The 23,168-nt window shown below is 38.9% G+C and overlaps 1 protein-coding gene across 1 annotated transcript in view; it reads left to right on the top strand.

The window, feature by feature from the left end:
- The window catches only part of igf2r.L (insulin like growth factor 2 receptor L homeolog), a 90,442-nt gene that overhangs the window by 41,632 nt on the left and 25,642 nt on the right, over positions 1–23,168 (top strand). Inside the window, exons 17-35 of the mRNA XM_018262972.2 lie at positions 431–546; positions 779–941; positions 1,180–1,353; positions 1,734–1,832; positions 4,840–4,941; positions 6,404–6,572; positions 8,633–8,803; positions 9,889–10,032; positions 10,534–10,715; positions 12,369–12,456; positions 12,927–13,124; positions 14,252–14,382; positions 15,540–15,637; positions 16,134–16,261; positions 17,644–17,840; positions 19,557–19,683; positions 20,298–20,417; positions 20,927–21,186; positions 21,609–21,818. Coding sequence (XP_018118461.1) covers positions 431–546; positions 779–941; positions 1,180–1,353; positions 1,734–1,832; positions 4,840–4,941; positions 6,404–6,572; positions 8,633–8,803; positions 9,889–10,032; positions 10,534–10,715; positions 12,369–12,456; positions 12,927–13,124; positions 14,252–14,382; positions 15,540–15,637; positions 16,134–16,261; positions 17,644–17,840; positions 19,557–19,683; positions 20,298–20,417; positions 20,927–21,186; positions 21,609–21,818 — 2,877 coding nt within the window. The remainder of the gene's footprint in view (positions 1–430; positions 547–778; positions 942–1,179; positions 1,354–1,733; positions 1,833–4,839; positions 4,942–6,403; positions 6,573–8,632; positions 8,804–9,888; positions 10,033–10,533; positions 10,716–12,368; positions 12,457–12,926; positions 13,125–14,251; positions 14,383–15,539; positions 15,638–16,133; positions 16,262–17,643; positions 17,841–19,556; positions 19,684–20,297; positions 20,418–20,926; positions 21,187–21,608; positions 21,819–23,168) is intronic.

Genomic DNA, 23,168 nt, shown 5'->3' with positions numbered 1-23,168 from the left:
GCTCTCAATATGAACATGAAATATGAAAACAATATGAACTTGGAAGCATATTATGATAAGGTATATGGTGGCTATCATCTTCTCGTATCCACACAGGCATGAACAGACACATGCTTTCTGGGCAATGTCATTCATCAGGAGCCCCAGTGTACCTGTACACTAAATGTAAATATAGGATGATCGGGTAAATAAATATAGATATATAGATAGATAATATAAATAAATATAGTGATCGGGTAAAAACCCACCTTGCACCTCTTGTCTCCAGCGTCCCATTTTGCGTAACCTTTACAAATTATGGGTTGCTCTCTGTTACGCTACATAAAATATTTTTGCTGAATAATCCTCCCATACTTACTAAAGGTGCTTTTAGGATGTGATTGTTCTGGTCTGAGACATGTGAACTAACATTAATGACTTATGAATACAGAAAGAAGATGATCACACATATAATTTTAAGTGGTACACAAAATATGCTTGTCCGGCTGTGCCAGTGGAATGCGCTGTGGTGGATAAAAGAACATCAGAACAATATGACCTATCCAGGTGAGATTCAGAAGACATTATTTATCATCGTTCACTTTTATAAGTAGGAATGTCTTAGATTTTTGTACTGCTGTTTATTCACCCTATGATACTACTTTGGACTTCATAAACTGTCAGTTAGCCTGTCTGTATGTTTTTGAAATGTGGAAGGAAACCAGAGAAACCCACAGAAGCACAGAGCATATATACAATTTCTTTACTGCAGAATGTCTCATGTGCATTTGTTCTGCAGATTAACAAAGCCAGAAGAAGAGCATGTAGTAAACTGGTATGCAATGGACAGATCAACAGAAACACGTAGAAAATACTACATCAATGTGTGCCGATCCCTTGTCCCTGTGCCAGGGTGTGATCGCTTTGCTTCGGTTTGCCAAACTGAGCCTAACTCACAGTTTGTGAGTATATATTCTTCCCTCCACCTTATGTTTTTTTTCTTTACATGGATACTTACCCACCATTTTTGATTTTGAAATGCAAAGTCTACCTTTTTTAATCTCCTTGTATATTTTCTAGCATTTAAAAAGTAAATTAAATTATAGTTTTTTAAATTCATTTATTAGTTATTATGTGTCTGACATCTAGTTGTGTTGCCATTCTGCTTATTGTGTGTATTTTAAATGGTTTCCATTACAGGGTTATGAAGTTGCAACTATCAGCAACTTGGGAGTTGCAAGCACCCCACCTGCCATAATAGACAGCGGCAAACTGATTCTTGAATATACAAATGGCTCGGAATGTACCGATAGTTCTGGTGCGAAGACAACCTATACAACAAGGATACATCTATCATGTGCAAAGGGTGTTTTAGTGAGTATATTTGTATCTTAATTACTGTGTGTGTGGAATGAATTATCCAGTGGGACCTGGGGTTTTCCAGATAAGGTCGCTTTCCCTAATGTTGGGTACCAAAGCCATACATGGGCCGATCTGGTACACTCACTCTCTGATGGGCCAATGGACTTAATGAACAGAAAGCAGATGCTAGTCTGCACGTGGTATGGCTAACTTTCTATTGTTCCTTCCAAAGAAACCCAATGCAAACAGCTTTCTTCATTCTCTTGTGTAATCAATCTTTAAGACATAAGCACTAAAGAGTGGCATTTCAAAGCAGATATAACTACCAATATTCCCTATTACACAATATGTGCAAAATAATACTTAGAAGTTATTGTTTTATGTCTTTATAGTACAGCAGTCCAAGGTTTCTTTCAAATGAAGATTGTATATTAACGTTTGTGTGGGGCACAGAAGCAGCTTGTCCCATAACCACAGAAAAAGGAAATGAGGTGAGTTATCCCCAGGAGGCATCGGAGAAAATGTTTGAAATGATGTAGCTCTATTAAGTAGCATGATGAGTAATGTGTCTGGTTAAGAGCTTTATAATATAGAACACTAGATTGGGTCTTTGTCATATATGTTAGATGGAGTTTTTGCCTCTAAAACACAAAACGGCTCCTTCAGGAATGCAAAATGTTCCTGGATTTGCCTGGGGCTTTTTATGGTATTTTAAGGGTTGGGGCAGACTGGCAAATTCGTGGAGATTTAGTCGCCTGGCAACTAATTGCCTCTTCTGCGTGGCAACAATCTCCCTGAACTGCCTTCCGTCTGTCTTGAATGAAGATTGTCGCCATGCAGAAGAGGCGATTAGTCGCCAGGCGACTAAGTCTCCCCGAATATGCCCATATCAGGTCAGGCAGTCCCCAGCACAGGCCAATAAATTGCCTTGTTAGCATCCTTTATTGTACGGTATATGACAAGCTTAAGGGTAGTGGCAGACGGGGAGTGCATGAGATAATATTCTTAACATTTTTGCAAACAAGGAAACACTGATGCTTTATGCTATGCTTGAGTACTTTGGGGAAAACCAATTTATTATTCGATGTCCTGCTGGACAGGCACAAATCTTCTCTACTGCGGGCGACCAACCCCCCCGTAATGCTTTCCCGCCGGCAAGAATACGACTCACCAGCAGGATGGCATATGAAATGCTTTGGATTTCTGAAGTCGCCTGATGTTTCCTCAAGGTGACTTTAGTAATGCATGCCATCCTGCCGGCGTTTCGTATTCTTGCCGGCGGGAATGCATTTGGGGAGATTATTTGCCCACAATAGAGAAGATTTGTCGATGGGCGACTAATCTCCGTGTCTGCCAGCACCCTAAGGGGCAAATTCACTAAGATCCGAAGTTACGCTCAGGGAGGTGAACGATAGCGAAGTTGCGCTACCTTTTAGTTCGTCAGGCAAAGCAAAGTTACGCTTTGTGCCTAATTTGCATACGGCACAAATTTAAAATATAATGGACGTATATGCTGCAAAAACTACACAAGCCCAGGAAACCTAAAATAAAGGTGTTCTATTGCCTTACACATGTGCCCACTGTATCATTGAGTTGCCATATGTTAGGAAATGTAGGGGGGAAGGAGGGTACCCCCCAAAAAAAATTTCAGCCTATCACCTGTAAAAAAGTAAAAGACACCAGCATTTTTTGGGACTTGGAAAAAATGTCAACTTTTTTTGAAGCAAGCCCTATCTACTCTATTGCACTTCGCCTGGTCTGAGCTGGCGAAGGCAAGTCTGGCGCAAGAGGTAACGGTTGCGTTCAGTAAAATGCACAAGTTAGTGAATTAGTGTAGTTGCGTCCCTTCGCCATAGCGCAACTTCGTCTGGCGTAAGGGTGTCAAGTAGCGCTAGAGTAGGTCCACTTCGCCAGCAAATTTACGCCAGCACACACGTTAGTAAATCGGCGAAAGTAACTAAATGACTTCACGCTGGCGAATTTGCACTAACGTTAGCCGCTTCACGCTTTAGAAAATTTGCCCCAAAGCCTCCACTGATCGCAGTAAACCAGATGGGTCTTTGATAAGACAACATAGTGAACAGTATAGAAAGAAATGGTTTATCAAGTAAGATAAATAAATGTAATCTGTGAAAGAGTTGAACTATTTTAAGCTAGCCAGCATTAACATCGTCAAATGAGTATGACTGACAAATTTTGATGTTTCGGTTACCATGTGTTGGATCTGCTCTATTTTGAGGTGCCAGGCTAATGACTTGAGGCAGACTGATCTTTAAATAAGTGGTATTTATTTACAAAGGAACTAAAAAGTATTACATAAAAAGGGAACTAACTAACATGGAGGAAGTTAGAAAGGGATAGGGAAGGATGCAATGGAAGGGAGTGGAAAGTGACTAACTAATAAAGTATTTACAATGCTCTTTATATACACATAAAGAAGACCATTCAAACAAGCATACTACACTTTTCCCAGGATAGCCACACCCAAAAGACAGTCCCAGCCAATCAAGTCGATGTCATATGATGAGCCATGGAAACCTCCAAGTTAGTAGTGTCCTGTAGATGGCAGTGTAGATCAACTGATGATGTTTAAGATGTCCTGTGGGTGGCAGTGTTGCACAGACAGTCACTTCCATATCTGACATTTGTTCCCAAGGTCTGAAACCTGTTCTGACACCTTGAGGGTGTAAACACATATCCTTTCATCCTTTGTTGTTGGGATCCTCCCATGCCATTCATTGACTTTGTTGTTTCCTCACCCGAGGCCGGGTCTATGGACTCCTCTCTTTGTCCATGATAGCTGTTCCTCATTTATACAACAGTGTTTGGAGATAGATATGAAGGCAATCACCTTTTACGACAGGATAGCCTTTGTTCTGTCAGTCTTTGCGTCTGTGTTTATAGTGTACACTGCCCTGAGCCCAGAGTCACTGTTAATTCTTTAACTCACTTAGTTATGGGATATGAGATATGAGATATTACACCATGGGACAAAATAATGTTTCATTAGTGGCCTATACAGGTCTGTCAGAAGGGGACCCTTGAATAATGGGAGTTTCAAGTTAGCTCAATAAATATCCATCTAACCCCTTCATTGTTGGGTTTATGAGCTTCTGACTTTGTCAGGAGATTATTTATCATGTTTCACCTTGTTAGCATTTTTCTTTATGTAAAATGGCTTGTGTAGTGATGGGTGAATGTGACCTGTTTTGCTTTGCCGAAAATTTGCTGAAAAGCATTGAAGCCTATGGGCGACAATTATTTTTGACGAGACAACAATTTTTTTTTACCCATTGGAGTCTATGGGCATCATTTTCGTGGCAAAATTTGCCAAAATATTTTGCTCATCACTAGTCTTGTGTAAATGTCAGTTTACTTGATTTCTACAACATATGTTCCATAGTGATACTTTTTTCTAAATGGTAGCTAATTAGAAATAATAAAGACAGGTTATGCTCTGCCAAATGTACTAGCATGTTCATTACCTTTAACTTTCAGACTTGCACTGTGAAAGATCCAAACAGTGGCTTCATTTTCAATCTCAAGTCATTAAGCAATGATACCGGATACAGTGCCTCTGGTAATGGGAAAACATTCAAGGTACTGTTACTTGTATTATTCTCTGCATTTATATACTGTGGCCTCTCAAGATGTAGTTTTTCTAATATTAACTTTTAGTATGATATAGGCATTCAGTTTGTAATTGGTCTTTGTATTTTACTTTTTCTGATTTATTTAATTCTTTAAAGAAGAACTAAACCCCCAATAAGAAAAGCTTCCATCAACTACCATAAATAGTCCACCGCTTCTTGCTTCCTACCCGCATAGTGCATTATTACAGAAAGTGCCCCAGGACTGCAACCTCACAGCGGAGCTCATGGGTGCCATCTTATGAGTCTTCAATCTTCTTTGTTAAACGAGAATTGAACCCCTTACCCTGGATAGACCCCCCAGCCTACCTGCCCCCTCGTGCAGATTCTGGCCTCGGAGTTCATGGCAGCCATCTTCTTCTTCTCTGTTAAATCTTTGTGCATTGACGGCATTTTTAGCGCATGCGTAGTTAAGAGTACATTTCCGATCCCGAACCACTGCTCATGCGCCGAAAGTCATGAAAATTCCTCGAAAATTTTCAGGACTTTCGGCACATTCACAGTGGTTCGGGGCCGGAAATTTACTCCAACTGCTCATGCGCCAAAACTTCTGAAACAAACAGAAGAAAGAAGATGGTGTCCGTGAACTCCCGTAGCCAGAATCTGCACAGAGGGGTAAGTAAAAAAATTAGGGGCATTTGCCTAGGGGGGCAGGTAGGCTGCGGGGGAGGAGGAAGGGGGTCTACCCAGAGTAGGGGGGAGTTTTTTTTGTTATTACGGGTTGAATTCTCCTTTAAGGGAACGCTGTATTTGGCACATGCCCAGTTGCCCAAATACGGCGTTCCCTTACCAAAGAAGACCCAAACGATGACGCCCATGAGCTCCGCTGCACTAGCAGGGCATGAAGCAGTGGGGGGGGGGCTATCTAGAGTAGTAGATGGGCCTTTTATTGGGAGGGGTTTAGTTCTCCTTTTAATGTTTTTGTTTTTCAAAGCTCTGCCTTAGGTCCATTACTTTCTTATTTTCCCATTCCATGCCAGTTAGTAAAAACTTAGGCTGTCAATGCCACCTTTGTACTGACAGCTGGTATGGTGCCATACTGTACCTCATTAGGTTTGCAAGTTAGCCTCATAGTTTGGGAATCTTTGATCAGTGCCAGTAGTTTTCTGACATTTTGGGTTCAAGCGTCCCTCCAACACTAGTTCAGACCCCCCTTTACCCTATACCAAGTTTGCAGGTATTTTTTGCAGAAGTTCTGAGAATATTTAGGACAGTAGTTTCACCCCCAAATATCACTTTAACTTGCCGTAGTTTGGTTATTCAGGAATATCTAGGAAAGCAAATTAGCAATTTGCTCTAGTTTTCACAATAACTTTCCTATGCAGCTTCCAATCAATCCCCCTCACACTTTGGGAACCTCTGATATAGACAAAATATATATCTGGTCTGATCTCTGTTAATTCATTACACAGGTGAATATTTGTGGTCCTGTGAAAGATTGTGGTTCTGTTAACAATAAAGAGGCTGCAGGGTGTGAATATGATGGTGGAGTTGTACACAGTCCGGTACTACTAGACACATCTTTGCAGCTCTCCACTGAAGGTTACATCACACTAACGTACCGTGGCAAAGCCGAGTCAGGTGAGGCCAATATGTGCATTTATATATCTGCTCTTGCAGTTCCTTTCTGTCCCAGAGGAAAGTTCTTTTATATTCATTCTCTACCTACACTCCATTGTGGCTTTATATTAGCGGTTTGTTTTGTAAAAGGATGAGGGCTCGTTTTGTAAAAAGAGGGCTCGTTAAAGAGGAGCTCCATTTAACATTTTGTTATTATGTAATAAAAGAGTGTAATTCTTAGCAACTTACAAATAAATAAGGTTTACACATTTTCATTTTATTTGTAAAATAACATTTGCTATCAAAATCCGTATTTATTTGTGTCCTCTCTGTTCTCACTGCTGGTTCTGATTCTTGAAACAATGTAGAAAAAGGGAAAGTGTGTCTGGCTTGGAGGAGAATTATCCTCTTAACAGTTTTCCCTTTCTTATATATTCCATGGTCACTGTGATTTTTCATAATAAACACTACACACGGCCCCACCCATAATCCTTTGTAGTATAATTCCTTTATAATACACTAAAGCCATGAATATCCTGTAAATTATATCCTTATAAACGGTGAGTTCTGATGTCATCAGTTATAAACGGTGAGTTCTGATGTCATTTCTGTCACATGACTCACTGAAATTTGTGTATTATAATAAATAAAGTACCCCCAGTTGTAAAATATGAGGATATTAGAAGTTACCTCGGAGTTCCATGACCTGTATAAAAACACTCGGCCTTCGGCCTCGTGTTTCTATATGGTCATGAAACTCCTTGGTAACTTATAATATCCTTATATTTTACAAGAGGGGGTACTTTATTCACTATATAATACACAAAAGCCATGAATATCTTGTAAATTATATCCTTATAAACGGGGAGTTCTGATGTCATCAGTTATAAACGGTGAGTTCTGATGCCATTTCTGTCACATGACTCCCTAAAAATTGTGTATTCTAATAAATAAAGTACCCCCAGTTGCAAAATATGAGGATATTAGAAGTTACCTCGGAGTTCCATGACCTGTATAAAAACACTCGGCCTTCGGCCTCGTGTTTTTATATGGTCATGAAACTCCTCAGTAACTTATAATATCCTTATATTTTACGAGAGGGGGTACTTTATTCACTATATATCCTTGACCTATATTTATTCTGGTTTTATTATTTATGTCACTTATACAGTATCTTCTTCCATATTCCTCAAATATTTCTGTGTCCTTAAGCTTGTCCTGTTTATTTGGCTGTGTTATAAGGGAATAAGGGGAAATTGCTTTGCAGTGAAATGTAAAGGAACATTTCTCAAGTTATACATGCCTCATGGTATTCTGAAAAGATTACAAACAAAGGTTAAAAATGAGCGACTGCAATACAGTTCTTACAGTACAGTACTTTACCTTTTATTTTTTGGTCACACACATCTGTATTTCAGGTATTAGACTTTGCTTTAAGCATCCACCATGTTTCTCGCCATGTTTTGTGTTTCATCTCACTTACTTTTAAAGGAGAAGGAAAGGTTAAAACTAAGTAAACCCTCAAAGTAGTGCTGCTCTGAGTCCTCTGTCAAAAGAAACACAGCATTTCTTTCCTTCTATTGTGTACACATGGGCTTCTGTATCAGACTTCCTGCCTTCATCTTAAACCTCTTTCCCCCGGGCGTGAGAATCCTCAGTTTCCTCCTCTCCCCTCCCTATGCTGCTGTAATCTGAGCCCAGAGCTATAAGTGAGCAGGGAGAGACTCAGGCAGGAAATTATGTCACACCAAGCTAATACTGCAGCTACTATCCTAAACAAACAGAGAGCTTCTAGAGCTTTTTACTCAGGTATGGTAAAACATTCTACAGAATAAATATAGCATTCTAGCTTGCATTATTGCAGCTAATATAGTGCCAATAAAATGCCTCTGTAGCTTTCCTTCTCCATTAAGGCTGGGGCACCGGGGCAGATGATTTGCGTTTCTCAGCCCATGTTTTGTCTGCAAGCTGAGGAAAGAGGATCCACTCCTCTGGGTAGATCCACAGACATGCATGGTGTTTAATGTCCTGTACTCCAGTAAAGGCTGAATTTTGCATTATCCAGTTTTTGTTCATTACAGAACCACAAGATGCCTTTATAATCCATTTTGCATGCGACGATGATTATTATCCTGGTGAACTTTCATTCCTTCGCGAGGAGATAAATTCAGCGACAAAACTCCACGATGTACATTTTGAGTTTAAAACTGCTCTTGCCTGTGCACCTGCACCTGTGGACTGCCAGGTTACAGGTAAATTTGGGACTCAATTTCCTCCAAGTAAAAAAAAAAAAATATCTAATAGTATGTGGACAAATACTAATTAGGGCATGTATTCCAAGAAGTGCCATTAAAATGCTAGACTTTATATCTAACTATTCTTAGCATTGTGGCTTAAAGGAGAATTCAACCCATAACTAAAAAAAATCCCTACGCCCCCGGGGAAATGCCCCTAACTCTTTACTTACCCCTTGGTGCAGATTCAGGGATCGCAGTTCACGGCAGCCATCTTCCGTGTCTTCCGGCGCTTCTGCAATTTCCGTCTATTTTGCTGCATTCGCACTTGTCGCAAACTGGGAAATTGTTCTGCATGCGCCGCTTCACCGGTCTCAGATTACTGAAGACCCTGTAAGATGGCTTCCATGAACTGCAATCCCTGAATCTGCACCGAGGGGTAAGTAAAAAAGTTAGGGGCATTTCCCTGGGGTAGCAGCTAGGCTGACGGGGGGGGTCTATGTAGGGTAGGGTTTTTTTAGTAAAGGGTTGAATTCTCCTTTAGGTATGTGGCAAAATCTGAGAAATAGTGAGCCAAATCAAGTTTGGAAAATAGCAGGGTGTGGCAAGTGCCATCTTGCCATATTCGGTACCTGCCAGGGGCGTAACTATAGATGAAGTATAGGGGCCCCATGAGGCCCTCATTCATGTGCAATTTCAATAAATATTGGTAAAACTGGTCAACGTCTAGACAGGCCTGAAAAATAATTTGCTGTGGGGCCCAGTAATATCAATTTACACCACTGGTACCTGCCAATTCCACTGTGCTTTTTTGCTTTTCTACTCCATTACATAAAATGGGGCAGGTAACTTTTATGCATGCCTTTCATCCTCTCATTCTTTCCTACTTGCGTATGGATTATTTGTTTTTTTTTAATCCTGATGGTTGTAAGGAGTATATATTAGATGTAGAAATGTAATTACCATAATGGAGTACAGTTATATGTTCCTGAAGCTCTGATGGTTCTGCATTTTTTCAGACTTTAGTTACAGGAAAATGTGAATGCGTAAAGTTGATGCATGTTGAGATATTATAGCCACATTCTTATGTTTTTGTTTTACAGATCCTACTGGAAATGAATATGATCTAAGTGGCCTGAGCCGGGATAGAGAACCATGGGTAGCAGTTGATTCAGCAACCAAAGCAAATAATAGAACTTTTTATTTAAATGTCTGTAAACCTCTCCCATTTATTAAAGGCTGCCCAGGTAAGTTCCTACTATAAATGCTCCCAAACAGTGGAGCTGACTAGAAGGGAATATTGTATGAAAGTGCTATACAGATAAACTCTCTTTTGCTGTTTTAGATATTACTGAAACGTTCATAGGCTGACTAACTACAAACTTTTCATATACTTGTGATGTCTTTCTGTCCTGAAGACTGTGCCCAAAAATTACATGTAATATTATATATAGAGCACTGCTGAAAGTGCTCAAATAAAGGTTCAGGTTCAACATTATTGAAGATTCTTGCCTTAACACTGAAGCAAATTAAGACTTGCTTACTGATGTGCCCTTTTTTAATGAGGATTCTTGCTTGTGGAATTTAATATTTCTGTTTGCTATAGTTATGGAAAGTGGAGTCCAGTCCATCATGTTTTATTGAATGTCCATTGGGCATGCCATTTATTTGGAGGGTGGCATACTTCAAACTCTTTTTTGGATGTTTATGTCTTAAAATCTCAAAGTAACCTGTATCTCCCTCTCTAGGTGGAGCAATAGGATCCTGCATGAGCACAGCAGACAACAAATATCGGAATATTGGCTTTGTCCAGATAAGCCCTCTGGCTTCAGCGGATGGATCTCTTACTGTTGTTTACATGAACGGTGATATATGTCATGACAAAGAGCGTTTCTCTACAAGAATCATCTTTCAATGTGATCATAATATAGTAAGATTTTACTGCGGTTATTGAGTAGTTTAGCTAAAACTTTCTGAATGAAAGATGGAAATGTTGCAAATAGCTACAATGCTTCTGTCAAAACAGGTTATAGGTAATCGGAGCTAAGGGCAAAAATATATATTATTTCCCTAATCACTATGATGCTGTGTTCCGATAAATCAGGCTTGTGATTTAATTCCAAATTGCGTATTGATTATAGTCAGATTGACTTCTTTTCTATAACCTTATACAAATAAGACATTAGGGCTCATGTACAAGTGCAGTGGGCAACTTGTGCTTTTCCCTGCAGTGAGTTGCATGTAAAACCACTTTCATGAAAGGTACTTGAGTCAAAATGTGCTGTTTGCATTTTCATATAGTTGAGTCCGGGGGCCGCTCAATCCTTCCATTTTATTGACACAAGGGAACCCTGGTGCTACCGCCATCTCCTGATAAGGTGTTAACTCAAGGGTTCCCACAGTGCCCTACATCAATCACCACAGCACAACTGTGCCAAAAGAACAGGGTGTACACATCCCTCACAAGGTGAACAGTAAATTATGCCATACAGACCATGGAAATCTAAAATAGAATGCAAAAGGTAGTATTGTCTAAATTAAAATAATTAATGAAGCCCATAGAGCCACAGTGTTTAAAATGGTGTCTGGGGAGCTAAATTGCAGAAGATCCACCACTGTGATATTCTTCAAGATTCCCCCTTTCGTGTATATACTCATAAGATTTCTTGGATTTTTGATGCATATGTTGGTCCTTCACCATATAAGTTCCCTCCAGTCATCCAGCAAGTAGTATAATGAAGATATAAAGCACAATAAAGTACAATATTGCTTTAATAAATGTTCAAAATCACCACAAAACAACCGATTTTAAAGCACGTAGTACCCAAAGCAAAATAAAAGTCCGAACTTATCTGGGACCAGGAAGGCTTCTCCTGTTGAGTCTGTGATCGGTGAATAAATCAAACTGCTCCAATATCCGACATGTTTCGCAGTCTCCCTTGACCACTTCCTCAGAGTAGGTGTGACGATCACACAAGGACTTGGTATAAAATAATTATACCTCTTTCTATTTAGACCATGGAAATATTCAATGCAACTGCACCCAGTTTTGCGACTAAGTGCATGCACAATTGTATTTATTTTGTGTATGTACAATTGTGTTTATTTTGTGCATGTACAAAATTCAGCACCCTTTTGTTCCTGCAAAGATGCTGGAAGTCTCGGAAGAAATGCTGCATTGTGGGGAAAAAAACATGGTGATTGTGCTCTAATTCGCACTCTACTTACTGCACTTGCCGACATAATCACTTGGGTATCTGGAATCCGGAGGTGCCAATAATCATTAGCCCTTTATAAATAAACATAATTTTATGGATTATAGTTTTTTAACTGTAATATTAATGAACATGTTTTATTTGGCTCCTGTTGAACCTATAGACTGCATCAACAGGGGCTGCCAGGGATATAGATAGAAAAAGTGTGTGGCTAGAGAATCCATACAGAAATGCTAGCATTTGGTTCCTCCTGGTGAACTATTCTCCCCAGTGGTGATCTTAGAGTTGTTGTTTACAGTAGTTAGAGGACAGTGAGCTTGATATCCCAGCCCAGATTCTAATAGAATTGTGCACATCTTCTTGAACAGGGATCGCCTGTGTTCCAGCAGCAAGATGGATGTGAATTTGTCTTCTTGTGGCGAACTCCTGAAGCCTGTCCTGTAGTAAGAGCACAAGGTATTAAGAAAATGTTCATTTCTGATTCTGAATTTGTCAGGCTAAGGGTGAGAACGTCTACTAATTTGACCGTGGTATTAGTTATAGCATGTTTATGTACAGATGCGATATCTGGCTTTGTTTAGTTCGAAACTAGTTTAACAGCAAGTTGTTGCTGCATTTATTAAAAATATATTTTTCATGGTAAGTAAACCATGTAGCTTCATTGATATAGTAATCCCCATACTTGCTTATCTAATGCTGAGTCTGTCTGTGCTGCCATCATAGATATACCGGTAATCTTTTATGTCTCTATTAACACAGAGGAGGAGAGGTACAGGTATTGGGCCGCTTATCCGTAAAGCACGATTAGTCCATTACCCATTAGGGGCGCTGCACTGATAACATAAAAAAGCCTTGATCGTCTTCTTTATTTAAATGAATTACATATTACATTTCATACAATGCATTTTATCTCCTTTTTTGTATAGGTGACAACTGTCAAGTAAGGGATCCAAAGTATGGTTATATGTACAATCTTATGCCACTAGGAGAGAAGGACACTGTAATAAAAGCAGATGACTATGAGTACACCTTCAGGGTCTGTGGCAAAATCTCTCCATCTGTGTGTCCCAGCGCACAAAATGTTTCTTCCTGTCAAGTTAAGGGCACAAGTGTCAAGGTTGCAGGTATGTAGGTATTACTACTGTATCGATTTCTCTGCCAGATTTCATTTGTGCTGGTCACTTGATGTCTGGAAAACCTCACCATAAGAATAATACGAGACATGTACAGCCAATACAGACGGAATTGAAAAGCAGGGAACATGAACAGTGATGCACTTGTGTTTAATGGCACAACCAATAGTTTAATATCCTTTCTTTTCAATATAAGTGTTTCCAACTCCTTTTTCAGCTAGGAGATAAGGCTTCATGCCGTCAACCCAGTGCAGTAAGGAAATAACAGAGGAACAGAACACGATTTGCATTTGGAGGAGTGCTGACTATCAACATACTAGGGCTTATTTACTGTTGCAGCTGCAAGTGTGGTTTGCGCTAAAATGGATGCAATTGTCGCACTTATCAATGCTATTCGTTTAAGGTTCTAGCACCCAAACATTCACCTTTAGTTCTGTCCAAGTGTTACTGCCTGCCTCCTGCCTCTGATTAATCTCGCAAGTGCATAATTAACTTTGTTTCTATAAACCATAGGCGCTATTCAGAACAAAGCAAAAAGGGATTATGTCAGATACTGAGAATAGCTTTTGGAAAAACCATAAAAATGTAATCCCTACTTATTTGGACCTTGAAATATATTGCCTTTTAAATAAGTGAAGCTGCTATAGTACTTGCCTTATTGGACACTGATTGACCCTAAAACACCATCAATGGCTCAGATTGCTGCTCAGAAACTCTGTTCAAATGAGTTATATTTATTAATAAAATGCAGCTGCTTTGAATCCTGTTCCTCCCACAGAAAGCCATGTCTTCTGGTGTTGTCTGTCCCACAGTGCATGGGGCAGGACTTTTACAAAAGATAGTCTTTGTACTAAGTGCAATAGTTTGCAGGGATCCACAGTGCAGAAACCTGTTAGAAAATGCCCTGCTTTTTATTCTATTGCAAATGCATTTCTTTCTGCATAGTTACGCCCCTCTTGGTTATATCAGTTGTAATATTACATCATGTTTTAATTTTCCTTGTACACTCAGTAGCATTTTTTTTTACCAAACACAGAAGTATTTTTATTGACTTTCTTAAGCCCTGATCGCTACCAGATATCATTATGAGTGCACTTTTTCTTGTCTTTTTAATTAAGGTTTGGTCAACCAAAAACTCATTTTTGAAAATGGATTGATTATGATAAACTACACAGATGGGGAACGTTGTCACAACATATATAATCGGTCTACTGTCATCCTTTTTATTTGTGAACGCAGTGAACGACTGGTTAGTATGATCTTATCTCTTTGCAGTATGTAGTTTTTTTTTGTTTTTTTTTGTTTTTTTTTTATTACACACTTTTTTTTTATATTTTAGACATTTGTGTAATAGGGAATAACCCCTCTAGTTTTATGTATAGTTTGCATACTGATCTAAATACAAAAGTGCTCTTCTGTGACACAGAGCACAATGTGTAAAGTGCCAAAAAAAACCTTCAACTGACTTTTTTGCACTTTGCATACTTTGTTTGGGTGTGTGCAAATATATGCAGGCCTCTGTGCTTTGTATGCTGCCTGTGTTGCAGACTTGCATGTTATTTGCACAAGCGAGTTAGGGAGTGAAAGGGGGCAGAAACCGCTCTGGGGCCCTGTCCGTACCTACTCCCTACTTTTTTCATGTCATACCAGATCAGACAAGTCACTCTCTGAGGTTTGAGGCCCAATGTTAATAAAGTTTGGTCATAAATCTGTAGGAAAATGTTAAAATATATAAAGTGGCAAAACTATAAGAGAAAATTATATTTTTGTAAGGCCTTTAATAGTTTTAGGTAATTCTGTTCTACTTTCTTAACAGTGCTCATCATAATTTCATTATAAACAAAATGCTGCTAGTTTAATATAAAAATATCTACCATGTAATATATCCAATATCTCTGAAGGTATGAAGACTTTTAATCATTGCTGCTGTCGTTTTACTTTCACTAATATGGAAACAATCGTAAAATATCCGTAATAATGGCTTAGAACAGGGGGCTTATATCTATTTTCACCCATGTGCTTGTATTTTTATGATAGATAATACCCTGACCTCATGCAATTAAAGCTTTACTACTGAAATTACAATTCTAGCTATACTAGTCTGCCAATTTGACTATTCTAAAAGTATTTATATTTACTCCACAGGCAAAGCTTTAACAGAACAACTGCAATGTAGTTATTGATTTTAGAATTACAGTCTTGGGTTTCTGGCTTTCTGTGCAGTTGAAGAGGGGAATTGCCTTTAATGTTTTAGAAAGATGTACAGGGGACAGGGAGTTTACTTTGGCCTTAGCAGGACTGCCAGTGAACCCAATAAGTAAGGTGGTGTCACAGTTTAAAACAATGAATTGGACCAAATTCGAAAGAATCCGTTTCTAACCGCTGTCTTTTCTTTAATATTATCAGCCTTACTTTCTGAGGGAAACCGCAGAGTGCTCATATGTGTTTGAATGGCCTACACCACTTGCGTGCCAACCTTCCAAACTTATCGACTGCTCTTACAAGTAAGATATTTCAGTAACGTGATTATTTAATGCAGAAGCTTCTTTTCAAAAATTACGTTACTTTGAAAACTGCAGGCAGCTCACAGGAAGATGTAGCCTCCTAAAGATAAATACAAAATTTAAATCTGTATATTTTTTGCTCAAGTGTACCTCTATATATCTATTGGGTTTCAAGATTGGGTTTCTAGATCCACAGGCAATAGTCAAGTATTGTGCCATATTTATTGGTGTCCTAGAGTGAAACTTTTTTGACCAATGCAGTCCCCTTCTCTGTGGTTTTATCAACCTTCTTGGCACAAAGTCTTGTATATAAGATAAATAGACAATCTGTATAAACTGTAGTCCCTTACAAGAATCGAATGCACCAATAAAACATTGCTTTGAGATTGAATGCCTATATTCAGTAATTCGATTTTTGCTTTAAATATAAATATACTCTATATAAATGCCTGTTATCGTATAATTAAATTGATCTTTGCATTATTTCTGTTTTCAGAGACACAGCTGGAAATTCCTATGACCTTTCACCACTGTCAATGTTCAGTGAAAACTGGGAGGCAGTTGTTCCTGGGTCTACACAAAAGTACCGGCTGAATGTGTGCAAATCTTTAGTGCATGAGACAGGTACGACATTGGAACTGGGAAAAAATACAGTTCGACTGGACTAGTAATTAGGATAAATAGGAAAAAACTCAATTAAATAGTACATTTAATGTGAATACAAAGGAGTCCTTGCAAAAATAGAATTCAGCTTTGGTTAGACTTTTTTTTATTCTTATTTCCTCCCTGTTGCTTTCTTGGTTGCTGCTATGAAGGGTGGGATTGAAATAAATTGAATTAAGTATGCCTTAGAGGGGTTATTTCTTATTTCAAAACAATCTTTCCTTTTGTTATACCGTAATAGGGCTATCCTTCTGTACAAAGTCGGACAGCTCTGTTTTATAACATTAAATTAGTGCCAGGCAGCTTTTTATATTCTTGTTAAAATTTGGAATGTGTCTGTGTCCCTTTAATTAGTTAAAGCGATTCTGACACGTTCCTATAAAAAATCATAGGAATGTGTCCGTATGAAGTATGTGCTGCACCCGGACTATATTGCCTCAAAGCTGCCCCCCAGTCCTGCACACCTTTGTGCAGCCAACCGCTCGAACTACTAACTGATCTTCTGTGTTGCTTTTGTGACGCTGGGCTGGGGGTGGAGCGTTCCTTCCATAGGCTGAAGTCCTGTTTTGAAACGTAATAAGCCTATGGAAGGATTGCGCCGCCCCCAGCCTAGCGTCACTGAAACTGCACAGAAGTCAACCGTTTAGGAGGGTCGGGTCAGTGCAGGTGTACGGGGCTGGGGAGTGGCTTTGAGGGAAAATATTCCAGGTGCAGCACATACTTTATACTGACAATTTCCTATGATTTTTATAGGAACGTGTCAGTATTTTTTTAATTTCATTTGTCCCCACCAAATGTACTCAGGTGACTTAGCCTTTAATTAATTAAACACATGGTGATATGGTTTACTGAATTTTTTTAAAAAAATCAAAGATTAGGCTTTCAAAGAGTTTAAGGGCTATTGATTGCTCTCGCCATACATGGCAGCACATTGGCTTTTTTATCGAGCACTCTGAGAGACCTGCCCAACCAATGTCTGGCTGAAAATCAACCAGATATCTATCAGGCAGGTTTAAAAACATATGGTCTGTCCAATCACAACAGGATTTTATGTTTAATCCAGTCATGAGCCTAGGGACTAACAATTGGATCATCTCATTTCACCCAGTTCATAGGTTGCCAAATCAGGCAGAAATCTACTCTGGCTGTTATGTTTCAAATGTACTTCTAAAGCAAACAAACTGTAAATTGTGTTTACTAATATTAGGAACATTCCCAGACATGTGTACAATAGGTGTCATGGGATTGTATTTTGGATTGTTGCTGCTTGAAAATAAATCAAAGCATTGAGAATTGTTGCCATTTTTTTAATGTTGCTTGTTTTGTGCAACATTTACATTTAGGACCTGCTTCATGTGAAAAGGATGCTGCTGCCTGCTTTTTGGACGGAACCAAAGCCATTAATGTTGGTGAACTTACCAGTAGCCCGAAATGGGAAAATGGAACCTCCATCCTTGAGTATAAAAATGGTGATTTGTGCTCAGATGGTATTCGGAAAAGGATGACAACAATACGATTCAAGTGTGACAAAAACAAAGTAGTAAGTTTAAGTTGTATTGCTACCTGTGCAATTACCTGATATGTAAATTTGTAGTGAAACTAATGATGAGGACTGCCCATCTAACACTATGTTCACTGCAGAACAATAACTGAAATACTTTTTTTTTTTTTCTTCACGGTGAAGAAAATAAATTAATTTAAATTGGAAATTAAATTGAATTGAAAATAAATTGAATTAAATTGGAGCGTGTCTATTATTTTTGCTTAAAAACGCAAATACTGGTGTTGCGTGTCAGCTGTTGGCTCGCAAGCACCACGTGGGAATTGTTATGCGTATTACATTATTTTCAATAGAGCTTCATTTTGAGCGTATTTATGCTCGGCTGAACGGTTTTTAAAAACGCCACGTGTGACCTCATCCTTAAATACCTCATCCTTGGAATAAATTTATAATTCTGGATCCAGGATGTGTTTTGGTAGATAGCGCAAAAGAATTCACATGTGGAATATACAAAGCATTGGGCATAGAGGATGAGGCCATACCTTGTGATGTGAAATAGATGCCTGCCAATAGTATTTGTTTTCTGACATTCATTCATGTTGTCATATTTTTAATTTTCTGTTTGCTGACATTATCTGAGTTAATATTTCTGTTTGAATGTGATTTGTGTGTGCCATTTTTCAGCATGGGCAACTTTAAGGATGAGGTCACACGTGGCGTTTTTAAAAATTGATCTGCCGAGCATAAATACGCTCAAAATGAAGCTCTATTGAAAATAATGTAATACACATCATAACAATTCCCACGTGGTGCTTGCGAGCCAACAGCTGACACGCAACACCAGTATTTGCGTTTTTAAACGCAAATATTGGTGTACTGGAAAAGCCATATTTTTGAACTCTATGGGATCCGCAGGTTTGGAAAATATGTTGAAATACGATGCGTATTTTCAGTATGGCAGCCAAACTCTTGTGAGATGGATTGCGCATACAGGTATTTGTTGCATTATATGCAGGTGACGTAATTACGTTGTGTATCGACTATCAGTTCGGCTACATTTTGCATGAAAATTGCTTTTCCGCTTGGCTTTTTTTCACAAAAGTGCACTAAAATTCTTCCGAGTGAAATTATGGGGAATAAGAAGAAATGCGATGTAAAAATGCCACATATCACCTAGTCCTAACTACTATGTAATTCTTTACCTTATTTTTAACCATATTTGAGAAAAGGAAGGAAGGTGCTGACAGGCAGTCAGGGGCAGTAGGGACACACCTTGGCAGCCCATATTATCTTTTTTTTCTCAGGGGAACCAGATCAAGTCTGCTTCATGACAAACAAAATGGTTTCAAATGAATTATGCACCTCCATTAAATTGTTATTGTCCTTTTGTAGAACAAAATCTGCAGCACTGATAAAGAAGTACCAGCAGTGTAGATTTAACGTGTTAAGGTTACGTTAAAGTCACTTTAGACTTTAACTGTTAGTTTCCAGAACTTGCAGAACAGACAGGGTTCAACATCTAGGACCCTCTTTTTGAGTGTTGACCTATTTGTATTGTTTAAATTATAATAAAATTATAAAATAATTATCCTTATTCTCAGGCATTTGGGTCATGGTCTATAACTATTTGCAAGTAAACCATGCTTTTATAGTTGGAGATCCATCTGAACCTGAGGGTCCATAGATACGTTTGAACAATAACATGAGATGCCTATATCCTGACCTGAAATATATATTTGTTGCTTTTATCTACAGCATAGCAGACCACAGTTAATCTCAGCCTTGCAGGAATGTGATTATCAGTTTTTTTGGAACACTGCCTCAGCCTGCCCCCTGAATATCTCTGTGCAAGACCATTGCGCTGTTACAAACCCTGCCACAGGTAAGTAAGTCATCAGCATGTGCTGTAGCATAGAGAGATTTAATCTCAGTCTTGGTTGTAAGAGCAAAGAGTATATATATTCTACCCCTGACAGCCCACCTATATAAATAAAATTTAAAAAAAACAACCTTTTTTTAACATTTCTCTACTGTGCCTGTGCCCAACTTAAGCCAGTGTAAGATATGCCTGGAAGCACTATAGAAGATGCAGGTGGTGCACTCTGCATGAAAATACTAAGAGTTGGTGTGTATTTTATAGGAGAAAACCCTGCACTTGTTTATTATACCTTTTCTTCTCTTTTAAAGTATGTCACTTTATGTTCTCAGCAGGACCATTCAAAATAACACAAGGTATTAAATGACTGGCTTTGTAACGTATAGGCTTAAATGCAAAAAAAAGTGCATGAAAAATATATTTATTGCATTTATCACACCTGATTACAGGTTTCTCGTTCCTCTTTAGCTTGTGCCAATAATTATGCAACAAAAAAAATTCAGGATCCTGAAGATGTTACCGAAACTTGCTAAGGAGTTTTAGATTTATGTAAAAAAAAAAAACCCTCAATATTTATTTCTTTATGATTAAATGCTGTTCCTATGTATTGTTGTCTGCAGGTCACCTGTTCAATTTGTCATTGTTAACCAATGCTGAAGGGTACAGTTTTCAAGTTGGCAAGAGGTCTGTTAAGTTAAATATCTGCAGTGAATTGAAGAATACATGTGCTCCAGGAGCTGGTAAGTAGGAAATATGTCTGATTTTTATTTATATGAATAACAATATAACTACATATTGTGTAGAGGACTGTTTCCTCAAGGGGAGGTAATGGCAAATAATCAATTATTTTCATAGCTCTTGGTAGATACCTATTCTTCAGTCGCAGTTTGACTGCAGAAATAAATAAATATGGTAGTTAAATATTTGCCTGTGATAGAGGCTTTTAGGAAAGCAACAACCTTGTTGTGTAAGATCCAGGCACAAAAAATGCACAATAAGTATAATTACTGAAAATCATGCAGTTTTTTTTTCGGCGATAGTCCAATATTCACAAGAGAACCCTGTGCCAGTGCAGGAGTGCCGACTTTGGGTAGGAGGTTAGAGATTATATTCACAGGGGTTTAATATCCAAATTGATTCTAAACTCTGCAATGTGCTTTAGTAACTTTATCTTTTTTAACCATTTTACAAGAACAAACACTGCCTTTATCTTCTCATTGCTAAACCTTGTTTTTTGTCCTGTTGGTAGGAGTGTGCATCTCAGAAGGTGGCAAAACCTTTAGTGCTGGCAAATCACAGACTCGGCTCACATATATGGATCAGGTTGTGAGCCTTGTTTATGAGGATGGTGATCTATGCAGTATTAGCAATCGAAAGCATAGAAGTGTTTTTAGCTTTGTGTGTGGCACCAACTCTGAGACATCTAGCCACCCGACTCTAGTGTCATTTGATGAAAAGACCTGCACATGGTACTTTGCTTGGCACACGTCAATCATCTGTGAAGAGGAGGTGGGTGAAATTCTGCTTCAGTTTTCTTGACAAGCTCTCCCTGTGTAGTAATATTTTCACAGCTACCATATGGGATGCTCTGGGAATAGTTACGTACTATGTTACCAACATCTCATATCTCTTAACATTTTTAGAGTTTTTTTTAGTAATTCATTGTTTGTTTTTGTGCACTGGTTTGTGCCCTTTTCCTAAAGCCTTTTCGTGGTGCAATGTTCTCTGTGAGCTGTTAGTAATGCTATTGTAGAAGGGAAGTGGCACCAAAACCATTTGCAGGTTACCATATGCCAGTACAGGTATTCTATGGAATGGAGAGGTTGCAGAACTATACAGCATTTTGTTCACCTATGGTTTTCTCATACAGGTCTTATATGCTGTTTGTTTAAATGTTTTATTTAACAATTTTTTTTCTCATTTAAAAACAGCCAAAATGCTTTGTGAACAATGGTACATCCCTTATTGACCTGACTCCTCTGATCAAGCACGCTGGCTATTATGAAGCCGTGGATGGTACAGCTTTGGGTAACATGGCTGATTTTTACATCAACATCTGTGAGCCATTAAACCCAGTTGTGGATGTGAAGTGCCCTCCTGGAGCAGCTGTGTGTCTGGACCCTACAAACGGAGACCCACTTGTAAGTGCACACTTTCCTTAGTTATTGCTTTTCTCAGGCTAATAAATGAGTTTGATGGGCTTTTCCCTTTAGTAAAACATAGAGAGCATAATGGGCATTTATTCAGGTCAAACAACTTCCCAGTATTTTTTTTAAATATATTAGATCATTTTCAGAAGGGGTAACAGTAGCAACAATGGGATGATTTAAGTCGGGCATGTCCAAGGTCCAGCCCGGGTGCCAATTGCGGCCCGTTTTCAAATTTACACAGGCCTAAAGCCTCTGTCATGAAATTAATAATAATGTGGCCCGTCAGCACAGTGCAATCAGGAATCGTGTAGCCGTGGGCACATTAGTGAAATGATCGTCCACTTGGTCTATATTGAGGCCTGTGTGCTGAAGGTGTTAGTAATAGACACGTAGTGATGCGCCGCTCTCACATACTTTTGCAATAGATGTACTGACGCGCCAGTACAGTAAACTAAAAAAAAAATGCAAGAGCTGCGCGTCACTACGTGCCAGTACGTCGATTACTAACACCTTCAGCACACGGGCAGTAGTATAGACCAAGTGGCAGATCATTTCACTAATGTGCCCAAATATTACTGCTATGGCTACGCAATTCCTTGTTTAAATGAGGTGCGGCGAATAAGTCCAGACAGACTCCACTTCTCCACTTCCTAAATGCCGTGTACCCGTCCATCTCTAGGAGTGAATATTACTGCTATGGCTACGCAATTCCTTGTTTAAATGAGGTGCGGCGAATAAGTCCAAACAGACTCCACTTCTCCAGTTCCTAAATGCCGTGTACCCGTCCATCTCTAGGAGTGAATGATCCTGATCGCAAGCTAGCTACCTCGGAGTGGATGCTGGGCTGAATGGTCGGCCCAAAAAAGGAGGGTTGTGGGTGCACTCCTAAGGCCATATAAAAACATATTTAAATTCAATAATCCCCTGTCTAAAAAAAGAAAAACAGGGTTTTTTGTTACAAAGTTATGATCATAAAATTGATAAGCCGCCATACCACGTCAAGGTAAACCCCATACGGCGGTCCCTAACTTGTTTACCTGTGACCAAAATATAAAAGCTTGGTTTCAATCTGTGGACTACATCCTCCCCCACCACCTGCATATGCGGCTTTTGAAAGGGAGACTGCATTAAAAAAAATGTGATTGTGAAGTGAAGAGACTATAATGAAGTAAAGTTGTACATATAGGCGCACACTTGTGTGTGTATGTGTGTGAATTTAAGTATAAGTACAGGTGTGGGTATAGATGTAGAGAGTAGATGAAAAAGTAAAAACAAAATGAGGAGTGTAATAGGTGTAATGTATGCGAATCAGTGCAGAAGTGTTACCTAGTGATAAGTGCA

Source organism: Xenopus laevis, chromosome 5L, assembly GCF_017654675.1.
Source record: "Xenopus laevis strain J_2021 chromosome 5L, Xenopus_laevis_v10.1, whole genome shotgun sequence".
Classification (NCBI taxonomy): domain Eukaryota; kingdom Metazoa; phylum Chordata; class Amphibia; order Anura; family Pipidae; genus Xenopus; species Xenopus laevis.
The sequence above is the reverse complement of the archived record's forward strand: the minus strand, read 5'-3'. Positions and strand labels throughout refer to the sequence as shown.